This window comes from Schistosoma haematobium, chromosome 1, assembly GCF_000699445.3.
Source record: "Schistosoma haematobium chromosome 1, whole genome shotgun sequence".
Classification (NCBI taxonomy): Eukaryota; Metazoa; Platyhelminthes; class Trematoda; order Strigeidida; family Schistosomatidae; genus Schistosoma; species Schistosoma haematobium.
The window spans coordinates 55,363,706-55,391,432 of NC_067196.1; the positions used below are offsets into that span (position 1 = coordinate 55,363,706).

Consider the following 27,727-nt stretch of genomic DNA (forward strand, 5'->3'; position numbering starts at 1 on the left):
TAACACATATATATTGGTAAAAGGAGGCACCAAATACATATGCGCCACACAAATCTCATTTGATTTCTGTGAGGGCTGTGATACTGCCCGGGTGCCCAAACCGAAGCAGGTGGTTATCTTAGGGGGCCACACCCCGAGCCTTTGACCTAGAGGTCTAACCCACAAGGCAGTGGAGCATCGTAAGGAGATACATTCACATGGCAGCCGATGACCAACGATTGGTTAATACGCCATTTTTTCCCGCAGGATACTGGAGCCCATGTGCACCACTGGTCTGGAATCCGGTTAAAGCGCCGGATATTCGCTTCGCTTTTCGTAAACAACACCCCCGCCACGAGAAGGCAATGAGGACTTCCCTGCCAGAGGTTGTATACGCGTGGCCGTGTGAGAGTATTTCGAGAGGGAGAGCGGACTCTCCCGAATTGGTTATCAATTTACATATATGCTCAGAACACATCACGCTTCAAAGAAAGTGGGACTAAAATGACACACAGCGCCTAACAGTCCAATAGCTTAACACTTAATCGACAGCGGTTGCATGATCGATGTCCATAAATCTTCGGAAGTTACCTGAAAAAACGAACCAGTCGCTATTTAAAAAGAGAATGCATTATGAGGAAGTTGTTAATTTATCACTCTCACGGTAATTTATTTGACAAATATGATTTCCACTTACCTGTCTTAAGCCCATGTAAACTCTAAATTTCTATGTAACCCGTTTTACCAACCTGCGAATCCCATATGGTTACCACCTCAATTCGGTTTTCGAATAACCACACTACTTATCACACACACAGTAGCGTCACCACTGTCGATCGCTTAGAACCATATATTCCAATAGTCACGGTAGCAAAACAGCCGATGGTTAACCACAAAAGGGAATGAATCCAAGTCTCAGTTGTTCTAACTTTTTTACTTCCGGACGCCGAGCCGACGGGTCTCAAATTATCTGCTGAGGACATAATCCCGAACCTAACCAATGCACGAATTTTACGATTGGTGACCGTGACACTAGCCACGATTATTATTTAAATCACCTTGTAGTGTTCTTGCAGTCATGATTTTTCTATCCAGCTTGTCAATATAACTATCATTTTATAGTTCACTTCATGGTGTGATCGTAGTTAAATAACCACTGAAAACTAGGAAGCACCGGACAGCCAGTTTATTCAAGTGGGAATCGGAAGACCCGTAAAGGGGATTAGACACTCACTCGTTGGACCGAAATATAGCTGTTACAAAAGGGGGATTACGAATCCAAACTCTTAGCACTGCTAGATTTCATGCACCTGAATATCAAAGTTTAGAGACTCATCGAACCTGCTCCAATAGTCCTCGAGAAAATGTACGACTGCCCTGCTAAACCATATACTTTACGTGTACAATTGTGACATTAACTAGCATATAACACAAAACAGGGATGCTCTCACATTAACTAGATTATAGAACTCAACATCGCATTTGATCAGGCGGTTATATATATACCTATTCGTACTACGTAGACGCCTGTCTGTTGTAAGGAATATATGCAACAGAGGATTCCCACCAAGGAAAGTAATTGACTACACATTTTGTATTACATATTATTTGTCTCCTCCTTAGGGTTCATCTAAAATTCAAAGGCAGTGATTTGATCTGCGAGTGTAAAGAGAATAGAGGCCTAAAGAACGTCTTTAAGGTCATCATCAACCGAAATATCCCCGCAGTCGCATCTCTAGAGATAGTTATGCAGCAATTAATAAGGAAACTGTCTAGAAAAGTATAAAATTTATTTGTATAGATAATGTTGTGAAAAATCTGTATAACTCTATAGATAAAACATCCCATCAACCTGTGAAGTATGAACTCTGAAGCGACCACTATCCAATAAAACAGCAGGTTGGTCTAATCCCGATAACCAATCTCGAGCACGAAAAGCAGCCAAATGAGAATAATAAGTTGGTGCTGGATAAGATACACTACGAGTACATCTCATATAAGCGTAGCATAGATGATAAGTGAACATTTGTAGAGCATCTGATGTCCAGTTACTGTCATCATATAACACATGGTAATGGGCAGGTTTGGACGTTCCCTGTATTAAACGAAGATAAGTGAAATAATAGGAGTCACCTGAATTCCGTCTTGAGAGCACAGATAAAAGTCGAATTCTCTTGGATGAGTTATTTCCGTGTCAACGACCGTCCCAGGTTCCACGTTCCGCACTCTAAACAGACAGTGAGATACGTCATTGTACAAAGGTAAGAAAGTGTATGAATAGATAAACAGTAATCAAAAATACATTACCTAGGATCAGAGGGCTTGAAACGAATATGATGGCGTTTTTGGACAACGATATAAGTTATAGCCGGTTCTTCCCCAGGACGCACATCCGAGCATGCCCTCTGGATGGCTGCAAGCTCTTCAACAAGAACATTTTCGAATTGTCCTTCCGAAACTCCATCGCGGTAGAATATCATACGGGTAGGGAACCGACCATTTGTATTTCGTAAATAAAGCTGTAATAGGAAAGAATCCATGAGCCAAAATTAAGAAAAACGTTAAAATACAATCCTACGACTGAATACTTACCTGTAGAAGTTCCTTGACGATCAGGCGCATGTCATCAATGATCTCTCTTGCTGCCTTATTTCCTTTTTCAGTTGTTGCTTGCTGACGAATGACAACTCCGTATCTCATAAGATCAGGCGAAACACTACCTATAACTGCTGCAACCGATTTGCGGACTTGCTGAGTTTGAGCTGGATGAGTAACATCTGCTCCAAAGACCATTATGAGTTCATCGCCGTTTTTGATAAGATCTGGAATCTGCCAGTTGATCCCACCAAGCTTTCCATTGATTTTTAGTAAAAGGTTTGCTATAAATAGCAAATACAATTAGACACAGAAACTTATAACAAAGTAAGCATATACTTACGGAAGACGTTTGGTTTATCGAGAGTGCGGCTTCGTACACATTGTGTGCGAATGCCTATCTGGAGATCACTAAGTCGTTTAATGGCAGGATACGCATGTTCATCGTAGAGAATAAGTAGTAAAAATGCACATCCTTGTCGAGAAAACTCATCAAATTTTCTGTTGAGTTCACCCATTGGACACTGTGATAGGTGTGGTCGGGAGCTAAGGCGTATTCCAACTCGTTCAGCTGCTCGAGGCAATTCACGAATAACTTTCTGCACATGACCTTGTGATCGCTAAACATAAAATGTAATATATTGTTTGTGAAAGTATTAGTTAGCTGTTCTTTTTCTTTTAAATGAAACCCGAAAATACGGATTAATTCAGCAATAAGTTTATTTGTTTTATAAAAAGCGAATTAGCTAACGTACCCTATCCGGTGGGACGCAAAGTATCGCCCATAGCAGTTCAACTCCATGGCCAGCAGGATCATAGAAGCCAGGTGATGTCCAGCTTCCTGGTTTGAGTGGAATAACACGAGAACGATCGAAGGCTGCACTCGGCGGCTGTAAAACCCTGGCACTTACATCCACAGGTCTTGATTGCAACGTTAAGCCGAATTGCTTTATCAAAGGATGTGACCTTGGACAAACGTGAAATAATACATGTAAGACGCAAGGCTCAAGATTAATTACTTGTAAACCGATAAACAACACAAACCACGTACAACTGTACAGATCATAGCAGTCCAAATGCTTACTTCAACATGCTGTTTGAAAACGTTTGTAGCTCCTGAAAACGTTCTTGAGGACGTACTGCTGCACAACGGATAACCTCACTAGCCACATCAGCCTTGCTCGCGTTAGGTGCTTGAAAAGGAAGAATATTTAGTAATTCCATTGGCATATAAACCTCTCGTTTTTGATCAACCTAAGGAATGAAACACTAAATGCACATTACCTTTATGCACGGAAGATCAGGATATTTTAACTTAATATGGTGATGTTCATCAAAGTACGCAGCAACAGACTGCTTTCTCTCCTCGATCATAAGCTTATCAGCTGGCACAGAAGATATTCCATGCACGGTGAAACGTCTGGAATACACATGTCCTTGAATAGTTTTTTATTAGAGTAAATAAAAAAGCCACATACCATTGTCACTTTTGTAAAACTTGTCAGTCTCAACACGTATTCTTCTTAAATCGTTAGCCATTTGCGAGCTACATCTGGCCATATTGTCTCCATACTTTTCGTACATAACATCTGCTAGGTTACCAGCTGTGAAAAAAGCCTTGCATGTCTTGAAAAGCAAATAAGCTTAGAATCTGAGAAATTACCATGTCCAAATTGACACGGACCTTCCATTGAGGTCTAACGCTAGTGATAAAACCTTTGTGTATGGTGAACAGCTTATCTGCAATGACTCTCACTGGCTTCTCATAAAACAAAGCAGATCTTCCAAGGGAAACAAACGACTGCTTTGAGACTGTTTTTAATATACAGTCCAACAACCTGATGGATTCCTAGAAAGTGATATTGCGAAATTTAAACCTTACTTGTGGCATGTTTAAAGATGTAGCTTTTGGACTTGATATAAAATGGTTTATGTCCGCAGTCGACACTTTCTGTACCTCCATAATTCGATAACTCAACAGCAAACGATCTCGACCAAGTGGATCTTTGATGTCTATTTCTTTCTCCACAGGGTCGGTAGTTATCCCGGGTAAGGGCGATTCCGAATAAATTGAATTACCACCATCGTAGATTATAGATTCAGGAAAGCTGAGAAAACATTAATAATATTAACCGAGTTTGAATAAAAAATGTTACGAATTGACGAGGGATTTTCTAATGACAAATGATTATGTTTTCTTGGTACAATACCTGTTATAAAACCATAAATTTGAGTGCCAAGAGAAAAAACGTGTGCGCAAGTAAAAACTAACTTGCGGTTTGCAGTAATTGTCCATATGCTGTATATCTAAATACCGTGCTACCGTTGCACGATAATACCTCTACTCTTGAGATTTTGTATCACGAAGGAATGTGTGGTTACCTATCCGTTACCGGGATATATAGTTTTGAAAATCCACAGGACTGACGTGAATTACGTGATACTGAAACTGGTTTCAAAGTTAGACAAAGGTATGTTGACAAACAATAAAATAAAGGAGCATTATCTCAAGTGCATTTAAGGTTTCAACGAACACTTACGAATCCACCACTTGTTGTATTAATGCTCGCTTTTCTTTCGGGGGCATGCGTATTTCAGTTTTAGACCCCTCATCTACACCAACCCGATAAACAGTACTGGCCTCAAGGAAATACAAGTAGACCGTCTTTGGTAGAAACGCTAGATCCCAGCAATTAGACGTAACTGTGACTTTTCTACCGACCGTACCCCCGCGGTCTGGTCTGTTCGGTATTCGCACTACCTTATCAATACTTAGCCTGAAAAGATAAACAAACAAATGTTAGTATCAAGAACCGTACGAGTGATTGTGGTTTTAACACAGCTTTATCCACTTACTTAGATATGTCCTCGGAAAGATCACACCTAAAATAGAAATAAATATTGGTAAGGGATTATTAAGAACTGATGTTTAGGCAGTAACAATCAAGAGATTTGTGAAGGTGCTTACATTTGCCCTTTTATTGGGTGACTTTTTTTCTGACGAGCTGCCTCTGGAAAAGTTTCGGAGGACGAATATGCAGCACCCTGTTCGGGCGGAGCGTGGAATCTCGAAGAATTAGATGAGCTGAAAAGATGATTCCAGAAAATTCGAGAGGTTAAAGTAAAGTTACCTGCTTCAATGCAGCCAGATTATTTGTATCGCTAATGAAAAACTTCAAATAACCTTTTATTTAGAATGATCTAGGTGGTTTTAATTTAAGATTCAAAAACTAACACAGTGACGTGTAGTAGCTGGTAAGTCTTAGAACCGAGTGAGGAATATATAGAGCTTGCGATCACTGTTGATTTGGTGAACAGCACCCCATTGCTCGGAACTGAAGTACTGTTTAATATATCACACGCCGTTGGAAGCGAGTTAAGGGGGAAAGTGCGACCAACCCAATTAAGTTGATTACGGAAACCTTTATCGTGTCGACAGATTACCTAAACTAAATTCATTACCCACACTAGAGTGACAATTAGTATCTGAACCACTCAATACGAACGCCATAATCCTTACATTTTCTCGGAAGAGAATTTATGAAACCATAAACGTATCTACAAGGGTCCATAGGATTAAAAATGTGTAACAATTGATTTTTTACTGCTAGGTGTTGATGAGGGCATTGTGCAGTGTCAACAGCCTTTGGGTTCTTTGAAGAAATAAAGATCCTTACTCTATCTTAACATCATTCAACTTTGAATGCAGTCTGCTACAACATCCTTCGAGAAAACATGTTTCCACTGGTTTAACTATTTAGGCCTACAAACTGTTGATACAGTTACAAGTTCATATTTCTGCTCTCAATAACAATGTGACAGTGAAACAATCAAATACTGTTAGATCCTATGTACATGATACTACCTCATGACTACCTATTAACGCTCAAAATGACTCAGAAACCAGGTTAATGTGGTTAACACTGGACTTACGGGTATCCTCCTGAGGGTGGACCATTACGACCCCTGGTCCCTTGGGCGCTCGGAGGTGGCCTTGAAACGAAAGAACTAGATTAGATTTTGTACCCAAAAGCGAGAAAGAATAGATGATCACACAATTAAGACACATAACATAAGAAAGCATACGTTTACAGACTTACCCATCGTAAAATTGGTGGTGGACACCGTCATAGCTGCAATATACATACATTTTATCAATAATGACATATATGGGTTTGGCACAATATGCTGTGACGATTATAATGTAACTAAAAAATGATTTTGAATATGTTAGCAGATAATACTGTCACCCTTTTGTCTACCATACAAGGTAAGACTCTGATAGTGTTGCTGACGATAAGTCGGTAGGGTTAATTTGCAGTGACCCATCTCATCAATGTCGAAACCCCGACGCAACTTCTGACCTGGTTGGTGATCTTACACAGACGAAATGTATTTTCCTCTATAGGTTTTTGAAGAACTAGTCTTTAATATTTGGGTGAATTATTTCCAAATCAAAAATCCTTCACCTATAATTGTTTCCTGAAGCTGGGCACGAACGCTCACAACCTTGCACATTAAACATCGCTTAAAGTGACTACACCACATTGGGATGAAATGTCAGTGTGAGTACGGATAGTGAGCAATTAAACAGAATTCTCGGGAACATAAATCCGTGGAACGAGAACAACTTAAAGGCAATCAAAAACATGACTTGAGGTAAGACGAGTGAATCCACCTGTGCAACTAAGAACGATTTCGACCCATCTCGCCTAGAGCCTTCCCCACTAACTACGATAATTAACCGAACTTCAACGAAGTGAATTGCGCCGACCTAAACGACTCAGTCCAGCAGTCGATACGTTTATAGACTGATAACATAATAAAACAATCGTAGTTACATGGAAGAATACCCTGTCATTTGATTTTGCACCTTGACAGAATTTTCGTGGGCTGATGGACAGACAAGGACATAGATACTGATGTACGTTTAGACACAAGCAGCAGATGTTCCAGTCTAGCAACAGGCAGTCATTTAATGACTTTACATCTGAAATTGCAAGTGCGTAGAAAAATCACAGTCGTTATTTCCCTATTATTACAAAAACAGATTTTCAAAATACAACAAACAATAGGCGACTTACATGCTATATGAAGGTCTTTGAGGACCACGAGGAGCCCCTCGACCAGCGGATGACCCACGTCCGCGTGAAGGACCGTAGAAACCTCTGAAATGTGAAAACGGTGGTATTTCAAAAGGGAATACTTTATTCGTCTGTAGGTAGGTATTAGTATTATTTAAACGCATTGGTACACGAAGGCACCACACAAACCGCTGTTTTTCAGTGAGGGCTGGGATACTGCTCGGGTGCCCAAAGTGAAGGTAGGCCGCCATAGAATGAATTACACAGAAGTTTCTATGCGTACATTAAGGTTTGGTGCTGGTTGGTGTGGTCATAATACCCAACTGCACATCTGAATCTCAGCAGCGGATATAGCAAACACACGTTTATTAGGGCGATGCAAGATGTTCAGAATAAGATTAACTGAATACTTGATTACAGCTATTTTAGCCCGGGCTGCCAACTTTGGGGAAATGCCCAAAATGAAAGTTTTCTCCAAACTTTGGGGATTTCCTTAGGTCTGGGGAAATTTTAGGGTTTGCGTCTTATTTCCCCAAAGTTGACAGCTCGGAAGGTTAAGTAGGAGCAGCGCATGCCTGTAGCGCTGCAATTGCCAAGCGTCAATACCTTGTCCTTCAAAAATACGAACAGCCACAAGGCATACATACATAATATTAGGAATAGTGAATCTATTTGGTTGAATTTTCATATCTGGGAATAAACGACTAAAATCCTATCGAGAACTGCCTATAGTTTACCTAAAGACTTGAGACACTGATAGGTTTACGTAGTACCTCCTTGAAAGCTGTTCGTTTCAAACAGCTATTAATAGACTTTAGTGAAAATGTTCGTATCTCAATTTCATTACAGTAACAGAAACAAACCAACCTATCAGACATGCTTCAAAAGTTAACAACCGCCACTGTCAAACGAGATCAGTAATCGGATACTCAGTAAGTTGACTAAACAAAATCTTCATTTGACAACTCATTAGTTTACGAAGAATCAAAATATTTTACGCCAATAGGATGTCAACTGTGAATTGAAGTTTCTAGTGATACTACATCAATCACGTCCTAGAGATCAGATTTCCACCCACTAATGTAACGAGTCTGTAGCGATAAATCAATCCACAAAATAAGTACCTATCTAATTCTTCGATATCTGATGCTGACCACATTAGTTTTAATGAACTCAGCTAACTGAAGGTGCTCTCTCATACGTGTGCACCAGATCACGAGTGTCTACGCCGTGCTTCACTTCTATAACCGCTAGCTAGTTAAGATTGATCACTTCTCAGTTTGTCAATAGCCTATCAAACATATCTTCGAACCTCCTCGTTTCTGACTTTTGATTTCACTGGGTCGGCAAATTTCGATTATAAATGTTGTCAAACTCCAAATACTTGTGGCATCTTTAGTGGTGGAATTTCAACCGGCACATCACACCTAGTATGTGTAGAATTATGGTCTACTATGATATTAGTACTGCTCTAATAATAGACCTAATCCTAAATTTGTAGATTTGTCGTGATATAACTGCCTAATCTATAAGATCTTACGTGGAAGTCACATCATCGACTACACCAACTCACTGTATCGCATCAATTACCAATACATGATGTAGAACAAGGTTAGGCTAGAGAAAGAACAATATATTTAATATGAATAGAAGATATAAGGTAACATTCAGCAGAGACCACGTCTGCATGGCCGAGCCATGCCACTCGATCAACTCCAGACCATTCAATTCATTCTCCGCTCCTTCTCCATTGTTAGGTATTTCTCCGCGTTAAATATTGAATATCTATTTTCTGAGTAGTCTCGTGTTCACAGCTTTGTGGATTGTGTGGCTGTTGTCCAATGCCACTACACTACTCTCCCACCAGAATCAACGTGATGTTGGTTCGATACCAAATTGGATGGGATCGTCGCGCGCCGGAGATTACCAAGGGTAATTAGAATCCTCCGGGTATTGGTAAGCTGAAAGATAAATCAAAAAGAAAGCGGCAGCATCTGGTCGGGAAATACATGTAATAATCTTAAAATATCTGCTTTCATGATTAACACGCTTAAAATGAAAATTTGGTTGAAGATTATTTGAACTATAAAATATGGGATTACAATAATAATAATAAAACGATGCGTGTTAATAACTTGACTTATAGGCAGTAATTATTTTGTGTTTAGAAATATTAAAGTAATGAATATTGTAGAAATGTTAATATTGGTATTAGTTTTGGTTTAAATTATGAAATCAGATAACGATTATGCCGGTAAGTTGTCCATAAGAGTTGAATTCCAATTGCATCTGTATTAGTAGGCTAACTGAAGGAACAAAAATATTACCGTGGAGAAGAATTCCAACTAGTGCTCCAGTTAGTTTGATACGGTTTATTTAGTTACGGGGAGATTTTCTCAACTTCATTTTTACTTGACCGTGGTAGGATTTAGTAATACTACTAATACACATGAATGGTTATCAAAATAAAATTTAAATACATGAATGATAATTATATGGATTTTGGACAGATAGCTAGGAAAAATCGTTAAACATTAGTGTATTCGTAAGAGACATGCTCTAGACTCAATGTTCTGATCTGTGATAGACTATTTATTTATATTTATACTTGCCGGCTGATGGGCATACAAGTTAGTTGCACGTATGCGGGCAGAATACGATTTAAATGAGATATGGTGATTATAAGTTATTCAAATCAGTTAAGCCTATGTGTCATATTACTAACTGACGTGGTGCTGCAAGATGTATTTAGCTAAATAAGTTTTTACAAGATGATTAATAGTGAGTGATGCTCATGTGATTAACAGGGAGAACATAAGTTGTAACCAGGGAGAGTACACTCCCAACTCATGTCTAGGGTAATGGCTTGAACCTTAGTCAGTGTTGGGGTAAATTCGACATTGATGTTTTCAGTTTGCAGGAGATTTGCTCGACTGCTTATACTGATTATTTGCATGCATGATTGTGTCGCTAAACCATCAATTAGACTGACAAAGTTTTAGATATTTACTGAATGAGCAACTGATAGAGAAACATACTGTAATCATCTGTAGTGAATGAAGATAAAAGAAAAACAACACTAGTGATAATTATAAGTCGATTTGATGACCGGTTATGTTAATAGTTTCATTAATATTATCAATCATATTACGTGATTGTCAAGTTATGACAATGCTTTATGACGATATCCTGAAACTATTATGTTAAACTAGTTATAGTGTTGATTGAGGATTAGCCAGTGGAAAAATAGGTATTTTTGCTTTAGGTGATTCAAAATTATCAGAAATTTGTAGTGTTACAGAATCCGAGACGCCTGATTATATTATAATTTTCAATTCAGAAATATTCGTTTAGTGGTAATTTTAGTAGGCTACGGAGTTTTGATTTTAAACGTTTGTTTAGTTAACAGCTACCTAGGGATTTAGTTATTTGACTAGTGCCGTTGATAGTACCTAAATTTGTAATCTAATTATCTAAACTATGTCTGCATTTTAGGCTGCTAATATGATAAACCAATCCATAAACCCAAATACGATTAGCAACAACGACTATGATGGGTTTATTGATAAATGTTAAAGGCGATTCAGATGATTCCTAAATTTAGGAGACATGAAGATATAGTGTAACGTATGTGCGGGCCAGGTTAACAAGCAGGTTGTTGACGTATATGACAATTTAAAAATGATGAACATGACCAGATAAATAATTTTAAAGTTAAGACTGCTTGTGAAACTTCAGGCAGGAATATGATGCGTTATAAACCTTCCATAAGAAGTTACTGCATTTAGCTTAGTGACACTTACAAATATATGGCAAAAGCAACTGAAAAACATATACATCTTAAGTACAAAAAAAATCATCCAGTAAAATAGTTGAACTCGCCTTGATTATTTTTGAAAATTAGATTATTCAGTGGACGACATATATAACGCCATTCATTAGTATTGATCCAAAAGCATCCAGAATAAAACATGCAGTATGGCAATTAATTCCAGGGTGCCTGATGCTGTTGAGGTTCTTGCCACTCGCTCGGATCAGAACAATCGAATGAACCCAGATAATTGTGTGGTTGTCATTGAACGAACCATCTAAAAATGACCTTATGATTGCAGAAAACTTATAGCTGGAACTCACCGTATGTTTTTGGAGAAGTGTCATCCTTGTTGTTTGGCAATGGAACTCGAAAATATGAAATTAGGCAGGCAGTGGTCAGAAGAAAAGATATTACAGGATAGTGCATAGTTTAAAACAGGATGAGGTGTTAGGTGAAGGAACACTGATAATTAGATCCAGATAACTATTTAGTCCTTGATTGCATTGCTAGTCAATGTATATTTACTCTATTTACAGGTCATATTTGCTAGAGCTTGATGTTTAAACAAGTCTACGTTGCTGAAGCATGTAAATGCTATTAAAGCTTGTTAACGAACAATCAAAGCTAATTAGTTGATATAGATGATCAACTTTTATTATCGATTGAGCTAGTAAGTTATGTGAACTAATAGATATAACATTACGATAATATATGTGACCATTAATCAAAGGACTATTAGAATAGTGGGTTTACAAAAATAAAATCCGATTGAGAAGGTTAAGGTGGAATTAAGGATTAACAATAATAGGTTGCGTTTCTTTAGTTGGGCTCACCAATGTAGAATTATGGTCTACTATGATATTAGTACTGCTCTAATAATAGACCTAATCCTAAATTTGTAGATTTGTCGTGATATAACTGCCTAATCTATAAGATCTTACGTGGAAGTCACATCATCGACTACACCAACTCACTGTATCGCATCAATTACCAATACATGATGTAGAACAAGGTTAGGCTAGAGAAAGAACAATATATTTAATATGAATAGAAGATATAAGGTAACATTCAGCAGAGACCACGTCTGCATGGCCGAGCCATGCCACTCGATCAACTCCAGACCATTCAATTCATTCTCCGCTCCTTCTCCATTGTTAGGTATTTCTCCGCGTTAAATATTGAATATCTATTTTCTGAGTAGTCTCGTGTTCACAGCTTTGTGGATTGTGTGGCTGTTGTCCAATGCCACTACATATGTTCACTAGTGATGTTTCGAAACCTTACTTACTTACGCCTGTTACTCCACGCGGAGGAGCATTGGCCGCTCACCAGCATTTTCCACCCAACCCTGTCCTGGGCAATCCGTTCAGTTCTTTATAGCTGTTATTCATCTTTTTCATGTCTACTTATACTTTCCGACGTATTGTGTTCTTTGGCCTTCCTCTTTTGCTCTTTTCTTCAGGATCCCAAGTTAGCGCTTGTCTTGTGATGTAGTTTGGTGGTTTCCGTAATGTATGTCCTATCCATTTCCATCGTCTTTTCCTAATTTCTTCCTCAGCTGGAAGTTGGTTTGTTCTCTTCCACAGAAGACTGTTGCTGATGGTATCCGGCCAGTGGATGTTGAGTATCTTGCGTAGACAGCTATTTATAAATACTTGTACTTTCTTGATTGTGGTTGTTGTAGTTCTCCAAGTTTCAGCTCCATACAGTAGAACTGCCTTGACGTTCGTATTGAAGATTCTCACTTTGATATTGGTTGAAAGTTGTTTTGAGTTCCATATGTTCTTCAATTGTAGGAATGCGACCCTTGCTTTACCAATCCTCGCCTTTACGTCTGCATCTGAGCCTCCTTGTTCATCGATGATGCTTCCCAGGTATATGAAGGGTTCTACATCTTCCCGAGTTTCACCATCAAGAGTGATTGAATTTTTGTTCTCCGTGTTGTATTTGAGGACCTTGGTTTTCCCCTTGTGTATGTTGAGGCCTGCTGATGCAGAGACTGCTGCTACATTGGCTGTCTTTGTCTGCATCTGTTCGTGTGTATGAGATAGGAGAGCTAGGTCATCTGTGAAGTCCAACTCGTCTAATTGGTTCTCAGCTGTTCATTGTATTCCGTGCTATCCCTCAAATGTCCAGGTCTTCACAATCCAGTCGAACACCAGAAGAAAGAAGAAGAGAGAGGGAGTAGGCAGCCTTGTCTGACTCCGGTCCTTAATTAGAATGCATCTGTCAGTTGTCCTCCATGCAGGACTTTGCACTGTAGTCCATCGCATGAGTCTGGATAATGTTGACAGTTTTTCTCAGGAACTCCATAGTATCGAAGAAGTTTTCATGATGTTCTTCTATCTACACTGTCAAATGCTTTTTCATAATCAATGAAGTTGATGTATAGTGACGAGTTCCATTCAGTTGGTCGTTCAACGATGATCCGTAGTGTTGCAATTTGGTCCGTGCACGGCCGATCCTTACGGAATCCAGCTTGTTGATCTCGAAGTTGAAAGTCTATTGCGTCTTTCATCCGGTTCAGCAACACTGTTTAAGACTTTCCCTGGTACTGACAGTAGTGTGGTGCCTCTGTAGTCTTCACATTTGCTCAGGTCTCCTTTCTTCGGAATCTTGATGGGGTGTCCTTCTTTCCAGTCCATCGACACTTGTTCCTTCTCCCAAATCTTCTTGAATGGAATGTGGAGCATGTTTGTAGTTACTTCACTGTTTGACTTCGATGCTTCAGCTGGTATATTGTCGGGTCCTGCTGTTTTTCCATTCTTTATTTGTTTAATAGCCATCCTGATTTCTTTGGTCGTCGGTGAAGTGACATCTATAGGAAGGTCTGTGTGTGTTGCTTCAATATCCGGTGAATTTATTGGAGCCGGCCTATTCAAGAGTTCTTCGAAGTAGTCTACCCATCTGTCCCACTGTCGTTGAATTTCAGTGATTGGCCTGCCTTCTTTGTCTTTGACCAGTCTCTTTGGTTTACTATATATCCCTGCTAGTTTCTTCATTGTATCATAAAGCTGTTTCATATTTCCTTGATAAAGTTGTGAAAAGAACTTCAGGTAACTTTGAAAAAAAATCATAGACTACAAGTGTATAGTATTTGCTAAGAAATAAACCGCAATATTCTTCATGAGTTCTCTTCCAGGCTTCAGACGATTCTGCCCATGAAGTCCACTACAATAGATGACAAAGGCGAGATAAATGCTAAGGTGCAAGGATATTTGGATTGTGATACTGGTTGTAATAATCATTCAAGGGAGGTATTTAACGTTTCAAAAGGCGATTGCATTGATGAGTTGAAGGATACGTTACCTACTATGGTTAATAATATGGTGTATTTTAATGGACAATCGGGTCAGTACCACCTTTTCGTTAGATCTTATAGATTAGGCAGTTATATCATAACAAATCTACAATTTTAGGATTAGGTCTATTATTAGAGCAGCACTATTATCGAAGTAGACTATAATCCTATATATATATATATATGGACAGATAGATCACCAGAAAACCATACGATGAAACATTCGAAGGATTCACATATGTTACACTCAAAATAGTCGAACAACCAGGCATGATTTACTGAATAAGATTAAATTCATGAATTTTATAGTCATACACTCACTCAGATACCGTATTTCAAAATCAGTATACGCGTTAACACATCTGAATTAAATACGCTGAGTACCTAACCTCGAAGACTGAATTGATCTAAATACTCTTTTGTTGCATAAGTCATTTGTACTTTGAGATGGTGGAGAAGATTTGTAGCTCAGGTGGATGATTTTGATGGAGTTTTATTCTCTGAGGTGGGTGGTTTGGTCGTCGAGATTTCATCGCTTTTCTGAACGACATCATCAGCACAAACTTCAGATAGAGGTTAACTGTTCGAATTTCTCTATATGCGTTTCACAGCTTGTTCTGTACACCTCCACATTGATTGGTTCTTATTGACCTTAAATTTGTCATTGTTTGCTTCTTTGTTTTGGTTATGTCTCCCATTGGTTCCTATATTTGTGCATAATTTTCCTGACTGGTTGATAAATTGGATGGGTTTCAATGTACCTGTTGATTGCTGATTGACCCGTGTCAGGCTTCTAAATATTCTCTGGTGTTTTTGGAATTTCCTCTGTCCAAGGTTTCCACATTTTTCCAATCGAATGAGTGCCTGCAATTGTTCACGTGTATTGATATAAGTGAGGAAGCATCATGGCGTTTGACTTCTAATTGATGTTCATGTAGGCGCAGGTGAAGGGGGCGTCCACTTTGTACTTTATTCGCTGCTTCTAGAAGACCATATGAGACTATTTGTAACGACCGAACTGCCAATATTCGGTTTGAACGCAGAACTAATGAACCAAAATCTACTCGATTAGACCGGACTACGTTCTTCTGTAAAGCGTACGAAGCGTTTTTGAGCTACTCGTATTAAAGTATATGAAAACATCAACTCTATGTTCAATTTGAACGGTTCCAATTTAGGAAATAGAACAAATTATATCAAAAATACGCAATACCTCAAACGGTACAGCCTGTGATATACAGTCAAGGATTTCTCTAACACAAATTAGCGTGCTAAACGACAAAAGATACAGTTAATACAAAAGAGTTCAATACCTGAGAATCAATAAAAACATTCCCGAAAGATGGGATTAGATATCTATTTGCAGGGATTCCAGCAATCTTTCCAAGCAGACAGTCAAAGGTTAACAGTCACACAGTGAACCACACGGTGACCTTTAGCCTCGTCAAACACGACCTTACCGTCAATAGTCCGGCAACATGCAATAAAAAATTGGGAAACAAAAGATAAGTTTTTAATCAAAATGACATAATAAAACCTTAGACGAGGAAGACGGAAGAACATAAAATGTAGTCAAAAGACATCTGAACAAAGGTTAAAATACACGACATGGAGAAGAAACAAATAAATGACAGTATTATAGGCAGATATGGATAGCGGCTAGCAGTGGAATCCAGGACGCGTGTTTCGTCCTGATTGGGACTCGTCCGCTGGATGTGCCTGCATCTCTGAGTTGATGTTCACTCTGGGACTCGAACTCAGCACCGTTCGCTTCAAACGCCATCGCGTTATCCACTTAGCTACTGAGTCCCGATAACCACTGCTAGCCACTATCCATCTTTGCTTATAATGCTTGTAAATTAAGGCAATATCGAGGCATACGCACAGTATACACATATGCCAATAAGAGACTGATCAATTTCAGTTCTAAAACATCAATGGGAAGATTCAAGTAAAACAATACTAAGTGAATTAAATGACAGTATTGTCCAACAAAAATGCTGTGGAGGGGTTTTCAGTGTTCTCTTTCCGTTACACTTTTCGTTTCTCAACCAAACTGATTTATCTGATATTTTAAGTTTTATGGGCTGTATTATCATCCTTCCATTAAACGTAGAACAACCAGCCATTAACTTTTCTGATAAAGGGTTAGAATCTTCTTTGGAGGCTGATTATGTCTACTCTTGGCTTCGTTAGATTTTTTAAACCTGTTACTATCGATTCTGTTTTGCTTGCCGAAAACTCACAGTACATGAAAGAAGAGCAGTTATTTGCAATTAGCGATTCATAACACGATCACACAGCCATTTCGTCTGCGGCAATCCCTAATGCCGAAGCCTCAATAATGTTACTCAAAAAGCTGGATGTATTGAACTTGCTGTAAAATATTGTTATGAATATCACTCTTTGTTATATCTACACCTGAACTGGTCGATTTGACTGGCAATTAGTAGCAGCATGAGAACACCATAATTCGTTAAACCAAAACGTAAACAGCCCACTTAAAAACAAGTTAGGACACGGACCAAAATGTATTTATCCGACAACACTAAAAATATCCCACGAACAGCGTTATTCTGGCAGTGTTAGACGGATAAGGTCTAAAAATGAAGTGGGCAAAGGTTAAAGTTACTTCCGAATTATATTTCTTTCAGCTGCACACTAAAATTTAGATGAATTATTGCGGAATAATATTCCCCTCGCCAAGGAGCAATGGCTACCATGCGATTGAAATAAAACATAAAAAAGTAACCTTTTTAGATGTTTCGTGTATGAAGAACCCTTCACGCGCAAATTATCGTGATTTATTCTCCTTTCTCCATCTAGATGTATGTTTCGTTGATCTTTAGACTACATTTGTTTTCTAAAGTTTTCACTGAATTTCCATGTTCTTCCTGAACCACATCTACGTTGTTTTGGTTGATATTTGGTTGCTGCAGCTACTATATTGGTTTGCTCCCCTTTTTGGTTGTGTTGCTTGTAACATTAGCAACACAGTAAGATGGAGATGACCTTTGATTTAGAATAACTGATTGATCAGTTGGATCTATATTTTTGAAGTAAGCAGATGCAGTTAGCTGGAAACCAATTGAGCTGAGAATTTATACTTGTTTCATCGGGCTATTTGCTCCAACTGGTGGAGTTGCTCGGTAAATTTCGATGAGTCTGTAGAAAATAGCCTTTGAATCTGAATTTACCCAAGACAAAAGTAACGAGTATAAACGTAAAGTCTGAATCTAATGGAGAAGGAAAGAGCACTGTTACTTTAGAACAAAAACTATGTAAGATAATATCAGTACCAAAAGATATGCGTTAAAGAGAATGAACATTAATCATATGTCAATTCCCGAGCTACTAAATTCTAACTGCCGATCACTAATCAACAAGGTGGACTATCTGCAATTCTTACTTAGTCAAAATACGTATCGTAATTGTGGTGTCACCACAGTTCAAGAATCTTGGTTGAATGATTTACAGGATGACTGCCTTGTATCACTACGTAATTTTAAAATTTATCGTCAGGATCGATCGAACAATAAAAAGAGGTGTGGTGGCGGTGTAGCTACGTTTGTAAACATAAACTGGTGTCGATCTTCGTTTGTGTGTTTTAAGTTTTCAAATGACTTTATCGACTGTCTAACTCTAAGATGTCGTCCAAAACATCTGAATAAATACAAATATGTTTATGTGACCAATATCTACGTGACTCCAGATTGCACATCATCTGCACTATCTGTTTTTGCTGATGAATTCACTGAGTTCGCTGTTACTGCCTTGAGTGATTCACTTTCAGTTGTATGTGATGATTTCAATTCATGTGACTGTAGCTTCCTTACGTCACTAGGTCACCAAAATGTAGTAGATTTTCCTACCCGTCTGGATGCTCATCTAGACTTCGTCTTCATTAATGATGTGGTTATATATGCGACTCGTAAACGTGCTCCATTGTCTAGCTCAGATCACTGTATAATTCGTGTTCTACCTAAAGTATATGGAAAGCATGGGAAGAGTACACTCCTACGTCAAACCAGAAAAGTCAAATATAGGAATTACACAGAAGAAAATATCCGAAATCTGAAAAACATGTTTCATACGACTAACTGGGAATTATTTACAGATGACTCACTCGAAAACACTACTGATGTTATCACTTGTTACCTTAAATTCTGTTTTGATATTTGTTGTCCCACCGAAACCATTTTTGTAAGTTTTGATCGACTTACATCTTCACAACTAAAACGACTACGAAGGATGAAAGAAAGCATGTACAAGGAGAAGAACTCTAATGAAGTTCGTAAGCTAAATGGTCTGATAAACCTAGAGATTAGACGTCTCAACTGTATGTTTACTCAAAAGCTCTTATCTTGCAAAAACTCTCCAAGTATGTGGAAATTCTTTAAAGAACTTACAGGTGACAGAAAGTTTAGAATTGATAACCAGCTGAATGTTTGTGACTTAAATAAGTCTTTTGTACGTCAGTCATCTGATGTGATGCTCCCTCTATCCACGGGTTTAAAAACTAGCTGTGTTCCTACTTTCACTAAAACTGATGTACGAGGATGTCTCCAGTCGCTTAATTCATCTCGATGTTTGGGACCTGATGGTATCCCAAACATCCTTATTAAAAAATGTGCTGACGTTCTGCGTCATCCGTTCACAACTATATTTAACAGATCCTTCTCATCTAATCTCATACCGAAAATGTGGAGAAAGATGAAGATAATTCCTGTACCCAAGAAAGCATTTGGTGATAAGAATGTAAAATTTAGACCTATTGCAATAACTTCACCCTTCCTCAAAACCATGGAAAAATTATTAATTCTTCCACTTCAGCCTGCGATAAAAGAGCATATTGACCCATACCAGTTTGCATACAGGCGCAAAAGAAGCACTTTAGATGCTGTTGCAGTTCTGCATCACAACATAGTGTTCAACTTAGAAAAGGGTAAGAAGTATGTTCGATGTACTTTTCTGGACTATACTTCAGCTTTTGACTCTATACCAAGACAACGTTTACTTAACAAGTTAATCAGCGTCAACACTGACAGCTGGATAACCAACTGGCTATGTTCCTACCTCTCTGGAAGGGAACAATACACTGTGTTTGGAGGAAAGAGTTCAGAGTCTCTACTGTCTCATGAAGGTGTACCACAAGGAGCTGCTCTTTCACCTCTTCTATTCTCTTTTTTTCTGCATGACCTGCCATCTTCCACAGAAAACACTTTTGTGAAGTATGCGGATGATCTCACTGTATGTATGCCTATCTCTTCCTCTTTACATCCCATAGAAATGAATGAGTTTTTGTCTCGTATTGATTGTTGGTCTGTTGGTAATGGTCTCATACTTAATCCGTCTAAATGTCAAGCTGTTAACTTTAGCATGAGACATAAACGGAATATAAACACTATTTTGAGATCCCATAAGGCTTGTACCATCGGAGACTCTTTGATAAACTCAGTGTCGAAGGTCAATTATCTTGGTGTCACCTTTTCCTCTGATCTGTCTTGGTCTTCCCACGTTTTATCGTTATCGAAGAAGGTTTTCCGTCTGACCTATTACATAAAGAGATTGCATGCTCTTGGAATTACTCGTCATTTACTCTTACAATTTGTCAATTCTTGCATACTACCTATTATTCTTTACTGTTCTCCATTATTCTTTCCCGGGCTTTTGAGAAAAGACTTTGCTGTATTGCGAAGAGTGCTGAAGGCAGTTAGCAAGGTGTGTGGTTAATCTTTCGAGGTCATAATTAATATGGTTGTGGATAGACATTTAAAATCATGCAAACTCCTGGCAGGTGTCATTTTATCAGATACTAGCCATCCCCTTCACTCTTATCTTTCTCCTTGTATACCTTCTGGTAGAACGAGACGTAATTACATTAAAATCCATGCACGCAAGGAAAAGTACAAATGTTCTATAATACCTTATCTAGCAAATATACTCTGTGACGAACAGGTTGTTAGAGTTAATCTAGCCAATAACCTGCATTCTTAACATGACTTTAATTTTAAATGTTGTACTGTTTTTCAGATATCTTTTTTTAAAACTTTTTTTTGTCTTTGTTACTATTTTTGTTTGCATAAGTAACTTGTTGAAATACCCTGTGCTGAGAATTCTATATTGTACCAAAATATAATATTGAATAAAGCCATTAATAATAATAATAATTATAATAATAATAATAAACATTCAGCTAAATCACAAACTGTGAGAGACTAAAATAAATGTTGTTAAGACTCTTAGTTTTCCTGCTTAATGAAGTTATACTTTTCTATGGTTTAAATCTATATATTTTTTAAAATGGTCCCCCACAGTTTCGTATCTAGATCTCTTTTTTAACGATAGTCAATCCATCTTTCTATTACTAGTTGTTTTTATATATTTTATTGTGCTTTGTTATTTTTATTTATATTTCCATGCCATCTGTCACGTTGTCAAAATAAGTGTATTTAATATAATCCTGAAGTTGTATCTTTTCACAGTTGATGTTCTGGCATAATATTTGTCACAGTACTAAATTGTTCAAATGCATGTAACTATGTATTATGCGAAATATATTCTACAAAATGTAATTCCACTTCATATTTCCTTATTCTTTTTGTATCTTTGATATACTACTTCTCAATGAACAGTAGTTTGAGTTATATTTAACTAATTTGTTTGTTGTGGTACATCATATTTTGTAGCAGAAAATAACGTAGCACATTCGTTTTTATCCTTATTTTTTCCAGTATCAAGACAAATGATCTTAAACTATTCTCGTTAGTTATTGTTTTTCCAATTTGATAACTGGATATTGTCTCTCGACTCAATATAAGTCGTGTAAATTCATTTTTATTTATTTACTTGAAGAACAAATATTTTATCTGACAGTGATTTTAATAGTTTAATTGATGTTCGGACATCTCAGTATTTTGGGTTTGTGAATTACTAGTGTTCATATCATTTTCAAAAGCAGTTCATATATTCTAGACATATCCATTATTTCCACCGATTCTCCCATAAATCCTTTAACGAATTCCTATTGTTTTGAAGAAAAGAAATAAAAACTAAATATCTGCTCTTTCAGAATCAAATAGTTAAATATAGCAAACACACTGAATTCTAAGTTGTATTATGACAAGGTAGATTAATACAGTATTAACTATAGTTGATAAATATGTATTAACACCAAAAGTACACAAACAAAAATGATTAAAAAAACACAATTTATATTAAAGTAATTTAGATCAAATAATGTTAAGAAAAATCAAAACACATAGGTATGACTAGTATGAGAAGAGGTTTCGTGGATATTTGTTATAACGCTCTGTTTTACTTGGTCTAATGTTATAATGGTTGTGTTCACACGTTTACACGTATGGAACGTTAATTTACCTTAAACGATTATCTACACTAGATTCCCTCCCAGTGTCTATTCTACAGGACTTCAACTCAACACAGATCAAGAACACATGATTAGCCTGAACACAACGTAACTATATTTCCATATCAAAACCCGACACAACCCAACAACAATAAAAAATCAATAATAAGTGAGTGAGTAATAATAGTACGAATAGGGGAATATATAACTCATCTGACACCTGTCAGACTATCTACATGTCTGACTAAGCAGACAACCAGTCATTATTATTCTCGCCCACATCATGAGTCAATTGAAGCTAGACCATCATGGAAAACCTGGAAGCACTGGATGGTCGTTTCGTCCTAGTATGGGACTCCTCAGCAGTGCTCATCCACTATCCCACCCCGTGAGATTCGAACCCAGGGTCTATCAGTCTTGCGCGCTAACGCTTAACCACTAGACCACTGAGCCAGCATCCAACGGTGTTAATGTCTAACTTTAAATAATCCACGAAATTGGGCGACGCATCCACCATTGTCTTCAGGGAGTTCCTATCTCACAACAGACCCGGTTGAACTCCACTGATCATATAGGTATGAGACATCAGAAGAATTAGTTCATCATAATCAAGATATTTTTAATTTCGAGTTCCATCAAAAAGTCAGATTACGTAATTAATTAAAAATAATGATTTGTAACTGATTCAAAAACAAAATTTTGAGTAGGGTAATTATTACAATCAAATAAATCAAAATATAGTGGTATATGGTCTATAATTTTGCAGAATGACGGGGAATAGAATGTGACCATCATAAAAATAATAAATTCTAGGGTATTTAGTAAAATATTTAATAAAAAATGACACAATTATAAAGCATACATTTATAAAACCAAATACAATATAAGAAGAACTGAAAGATTCTTCATTTATAGATGATTTATGGAAACTTCTGGAAACTGGCGACGGAATGTAACTTACTTGAGTTTCAGAAATATGTCTTTACTGAACGAATTTGAAGATAGTATTATATTCAGAGGATAATGAAAGTAAAACAACAATGAGCTTTATTTTAATACGTCAATTTGTAATTTTTGTAAGTGACATGTATTGAAATAATTATGAACATAAGCCAATCTTCGGCTAAGTCTGTAAATTGAACACTATCTGAGACATACACACTCAGTTTATTGTATAAACCAGTCCCAATCAGGCAATTATTCGTATGACTTAAATAACTAATTAACAATTCTGAAAAAGTATATGTACGAAGAATATCTGTTAACGATGAGTGCTAAATAATGAAGAAAGAACATGACGAAGTATGCATCGTTTAGTAATATAATAAGACATAACATAACATAATAAGACAAAAAATACAAGTCAAGCCAATCAGAGTTTTTTTTCTATAGTCTATCCAGTTTTTATTTTTTTATTGATTAGAATGTAGTTCAAAACTATATTCAGGATCTTAGATACAGTGATAGCCATGATACAGATGGTTGCCTGTTCTTACTTTCTATCTTTGTTCTGTAGTGATATTTAAGATATCTTGATTAAACTTAACAGGTTAAGTTTCACAAACAAGAATTTAAATATTTGAAATGTGTAGAGTTAGAATTTGAGACGAAAATTTCATGGTAGAAATTTCGAGATTGTGGTACTTGAATGTTTTGTTTTTAGTTAATAATACTTTCTGTATATATGCGTGATATGATATTTCTGTATTTTGATTAGATTATAATACTTAGGAAGATGTTTGTTCTGTGTCTCAGCAACTGAGAGTTACTAAGGTATTAAAAAGGTAAAAGTAGAGGTATTTTATCCTGAATAGTAGTAAACTATGTATACACTGTAGATGATTGATTTTGGAGTTCAAAAGAGCTCACAAACCTTGAATGATCTGTTTGATAACTGAATAAACTAAGACTTACAGATATTAAATATATAATGCTCCGACCCATGGTAGAAGACAAAAGTTTGCATATGATTTAAAAATATATTAGAATTGCAAACAAATTGTCGGGTGTACTCTAAATAATTTTTTATTCCACATAAAATTGATTACTGTTACTCTAAATATGTTAAATAATTCTTACAGCTTCTACTTGAATTTATTCAAGTACTACAAACTAAATACCATAAGTGAATTACTGTACTATACGTACACAGTTCACATCACGAAATGACTTCAGCTAGACAATCCTAGAAAATCAGAGAGTACTGGTCAGTTGTTTATTTTTTTTTAGTATTATATTCCTCAATACTGATTACCTAAAACTGGTAAACAAATTGAAATAAAATTTCAGGATGCTCAGTGAATGTAGTTAATTTAGATTAGTGAATGGAAATTCAGTAGTTCACATTTTTAACTTCCATCAGTTATTTTATGGATATAACAATCATAAAAGAATGAAAAAAAAATATATATTAAAATCTTCCATTTTAAAAGATGTTTGATCACCAAGGAAAGAATAAAAAAGAACAAATAGAAACATTATTGATTAATAAATGAATTGATTTTAGTAAACTTGAAATTTTAGAAGTTTTGTAGTTTATTCTTTAAAATATAGATTGTTGATTAATATGAATAAGTGATTTCTATTATACTCAAAAAAGAATTGTTACAATAAAAATATCACTAAAATACAACAACAACAACAACAACAAAAGTGAGCAGATTGTTACGTTGTCATTCTTGTTTGTTTGTTTGTTTTAATAATACCAAAATGTACGAATGTACATGAATGAAGTTAAACAAAGTATTTTTGAAATTCAAAATTAGTTCAAATTTGTCATCGAAAGTGAACAAAGAAACATATCGTCTTGATTTTCTCTATTTTTTCTTGTTAAATTTTTTTTCTCAAAGATTAAATTCACAAAAAGGAAATATATATACCTTCCTAATAAGAAAAATAGAAATGTCACTATAGAAAGAAAAGTGTATCCGTTTTACGTTGATTTATCACTGTTTTTTCTCTCAGAACACTAACAGTGACATATAACTAAATGTTTTTGTTGTTGTTGTTATTGAGAAAACTGCTAGTGAATAGTGTAGTAAGAAAGATTAGTTCAGCGAAGAGTTCTGTTTTCGGTGAATTCATTTTCTAAGCTGTACAATCGCAAATATATATATACTTATTTTTACAGGATGATAACAATACGGATAATAAACTTCTGTTAGACATGGTGACAGTGAGGTGAAATAAACGAAGGTATTAAAAAAATTTTTTTAGAAAGCAAGGAAAGTTTAATCATCATTTGATTGTTTAAAGATCCTCATCATATTAAAAGACTAGTATTTGAACGAAGAATATTCTTTTCGTTAAATTCTCTTCAGTTTCTACAATTATGATACAACGGAGGAATATTAGTCACCAAGGCAAGGAAAGATTAATAACCATCTCCATTTGAACACATAAATCAGGTTTTTGGCGTCTGATAACGATGGCTTCAGCAAAACTTCAGAAGACTGGAGTTTGGCTGCTTACTAATCACCTTGAATGTTGTAGGGTATCGACCTGATGCCCTGTATCAAGGAGATGTTTGATGATTACACTGTTTAGAGTCTTTCTTTCTCTTGTTCTGAGGCTTTTTGGAACATGTTCAAAAAATCTAAGATATATCCTACTTTCTGTTCGACCAATGTAGCTGCTTTTGGCAGGTACATGTAAATTTATAAATACAATTAACGGTAACATGAAAAGGATGCCTATCAACCTTTGATTGAGTTACTGCACATGTTCTCAGTATGTTTTATAACTTGTCTTCATTGTTAAGATGCATTATTTTTGTTAATTGTAACTGGATAACATGTTGTATGGTGATTAAAATGTAATAAAGAATTATTTCAGGTTACTAGCTGCTACCTTAACAACATTGGTTTTTATGGTAAAAAAGAGAGTCATTAAATGAGTGTTCAGAGAACTATGTTTGGTACTCTTTAAACAATTCAATTAGGTTACATAGGATGGAATGGTAACAGTTGTGGATAACAGTTGAGTGACAGAAATTCTCTTTGGCACTCTCCAGCCGGATTTACTTGGATCCCAGAGTTGATACTCACACCGTCAGTTAAAATGGGTTGATTTCATTGAACTAGATTGTCTAATTATGAAACCTGTATTTCAGTGCATACCTCAAAGAAATTAAACCATGAAACCCTGTCAAAGGCAGGAGACGCCACTAGTGATATCAAAGGATGGTCACAATGCGTAAAAAGTTTAAAGTGGATATTCCTAATACTATTATGAACAATGAATAAAGACAACTAATTTTCTTCCCTAATCTCAGCTAACCAACAGGAAGAGTTCAAATTTCGACCAGAAAATTTATTAGGTTCATAAAAGATGATTCAGTAGAAGTTCACTTATTTTTTCGAAGCAATGTTTACAATATATCTTTAAATCGGATAACAAAATAGATATCTTGGTCCAATAATAAAGAGCGCCTTCAACAAATGTCAAAATGACATTCAAAACTGTACTGAATGAACAATAAAACAATTTATATAAGCTAGTTTCGTGAAACTGATCAAACTTACATTATAGCTTTACAGTAACTTAAAAAATTTTGATAATAGAATTCATAAGACTTTCATAATACTAAACAACCAGTGAAATTTCTAAAATCTCCACAAAACCCCTTCTGATAATAATCATCTGCTCACTAGTGACCGACTCCAAGAGATACTCCTGGAGTTCTAGTGAGAAGCCGTCACCAGTGGAGTTCAACCAGGTCTGTTGTGAGATATCAACTCACTGAAGACGATGGTGTACGGTGGCGCAACGTCGTGGACTGGTTAAAGTTAGACATTACCACTTTTGGATGCCGGCTCAGTGGTCTAATTGGTTAAGCGCCTGGCGCGAAACGGATAGGTCCTGGGTTCGTATCTCGCGGGGTGCGGGATCGTGGGTGCGCACTTCTGAGGAGTCCCATACTAGGGCGAAACGGACGTCCAGTGCTTCCAGGTTTTCCATGGTGGTCTAGCTTCAATTGACTCATGATTTCAACCAGTGAGGTTACTAAACAATCTCTGAATATAAAATATGAAAGTATTTAATATTATACTAGAAAGTATTAAAGAACTAATTCAATATTAAATTTGAAATAGCTTTACATTACTATATAACTATAAGTAGTTATATACCACAATAAGAGGAAACGGCTGTCCAGTGCTTCCAAGTTTTCCACGATGATCTAGCTTCAATTGACTCATGATCCAAACCATTGAAAAAAAAATGTTTTTTTTGTTTAACATAAGTAAATATTCTCTAAGATCACAAAATTATTTTTATTCATTTCTTTAGTCAAATCACACATTCCATTGTATTTATTCAATAAATTTATATAATATACCAATGATATAAACATACTACAAAGAAATATGTGTCCTTTTATTCACTTATAACACAAAAATACACGAATCAATTTGTTTGTTTTGTATAAACTTTTAAAACTACCAATAACTTGTATAAATATCCGTCTGATATATTCTATGCTCAATAGATTATGTTCATCTTTCTTTTGGAATACTGAAGTGATATGATACCTTCTTTATCATAACAACTAGAGAAAAAAATACATATAATTGTAATCGGATATT

General features: G+C 36.4%; 1 protein-coding gene across 2 annotated transcripts; it reads right to left on the reverse strand.

The window, feature by feature from the left end:
• Nucleotides 1-786: 786 nt before the first annotated feature.
• Nucleotides 787-8,573, reverse strand: AGO2_4 (Protein argonaute-2). Of its 2 annotated transcripts, XM_051209114.1 has the most exons (18): nucleotides 8,526-8,573; nucleotides 7,659-7,742; nucleotides 6,675-6,707; nucleotides 6,508-6,567; nucleotides 5,543-5,659; nucleotides 5,431-5,457; nucleotides 5,115-5,351; nucleotides 4,457-4,682; nucleotides 4,238-4,423; nucleotides 4,053-4,200; nucleotides 3,859-4,010; nucleotides 3,659-3,828; nucleotides 3,330-3,540; nucleotides 2,918-3,194; nucleotides 2,572-2,858; nucleotides 2,287-2,498; nucleotides 2,113-2,206; nucleotides 787-2,074 (listed from the first exon to the last, which is right to left on the reverse strand). In XM_051209114.1, exons 1-18 carry the CDS (start codon nucleotides 8,534-8,536, stop codon nucleotides 1,808-1,810), a joined length of 2,799 nt encoding a protein of 932 aa, XP_051074541.1. In that variant the 5' UTR covers nucleotides 8,537-8,573; the 3' UTR covers nucleotides 787-1,807. The 2 variants fall into 2 exon arrangements, with proteins under 2 accessions (XP_051074541.1, XP_051074542.1); XM_051209115.1 differs by having other exon boundaries at nucleotides 1,756-2,074; nucleotides 3,659-4,010.
• Nucleotides 8,574-27,727: the final 19,154 nt, after the last annotated feature.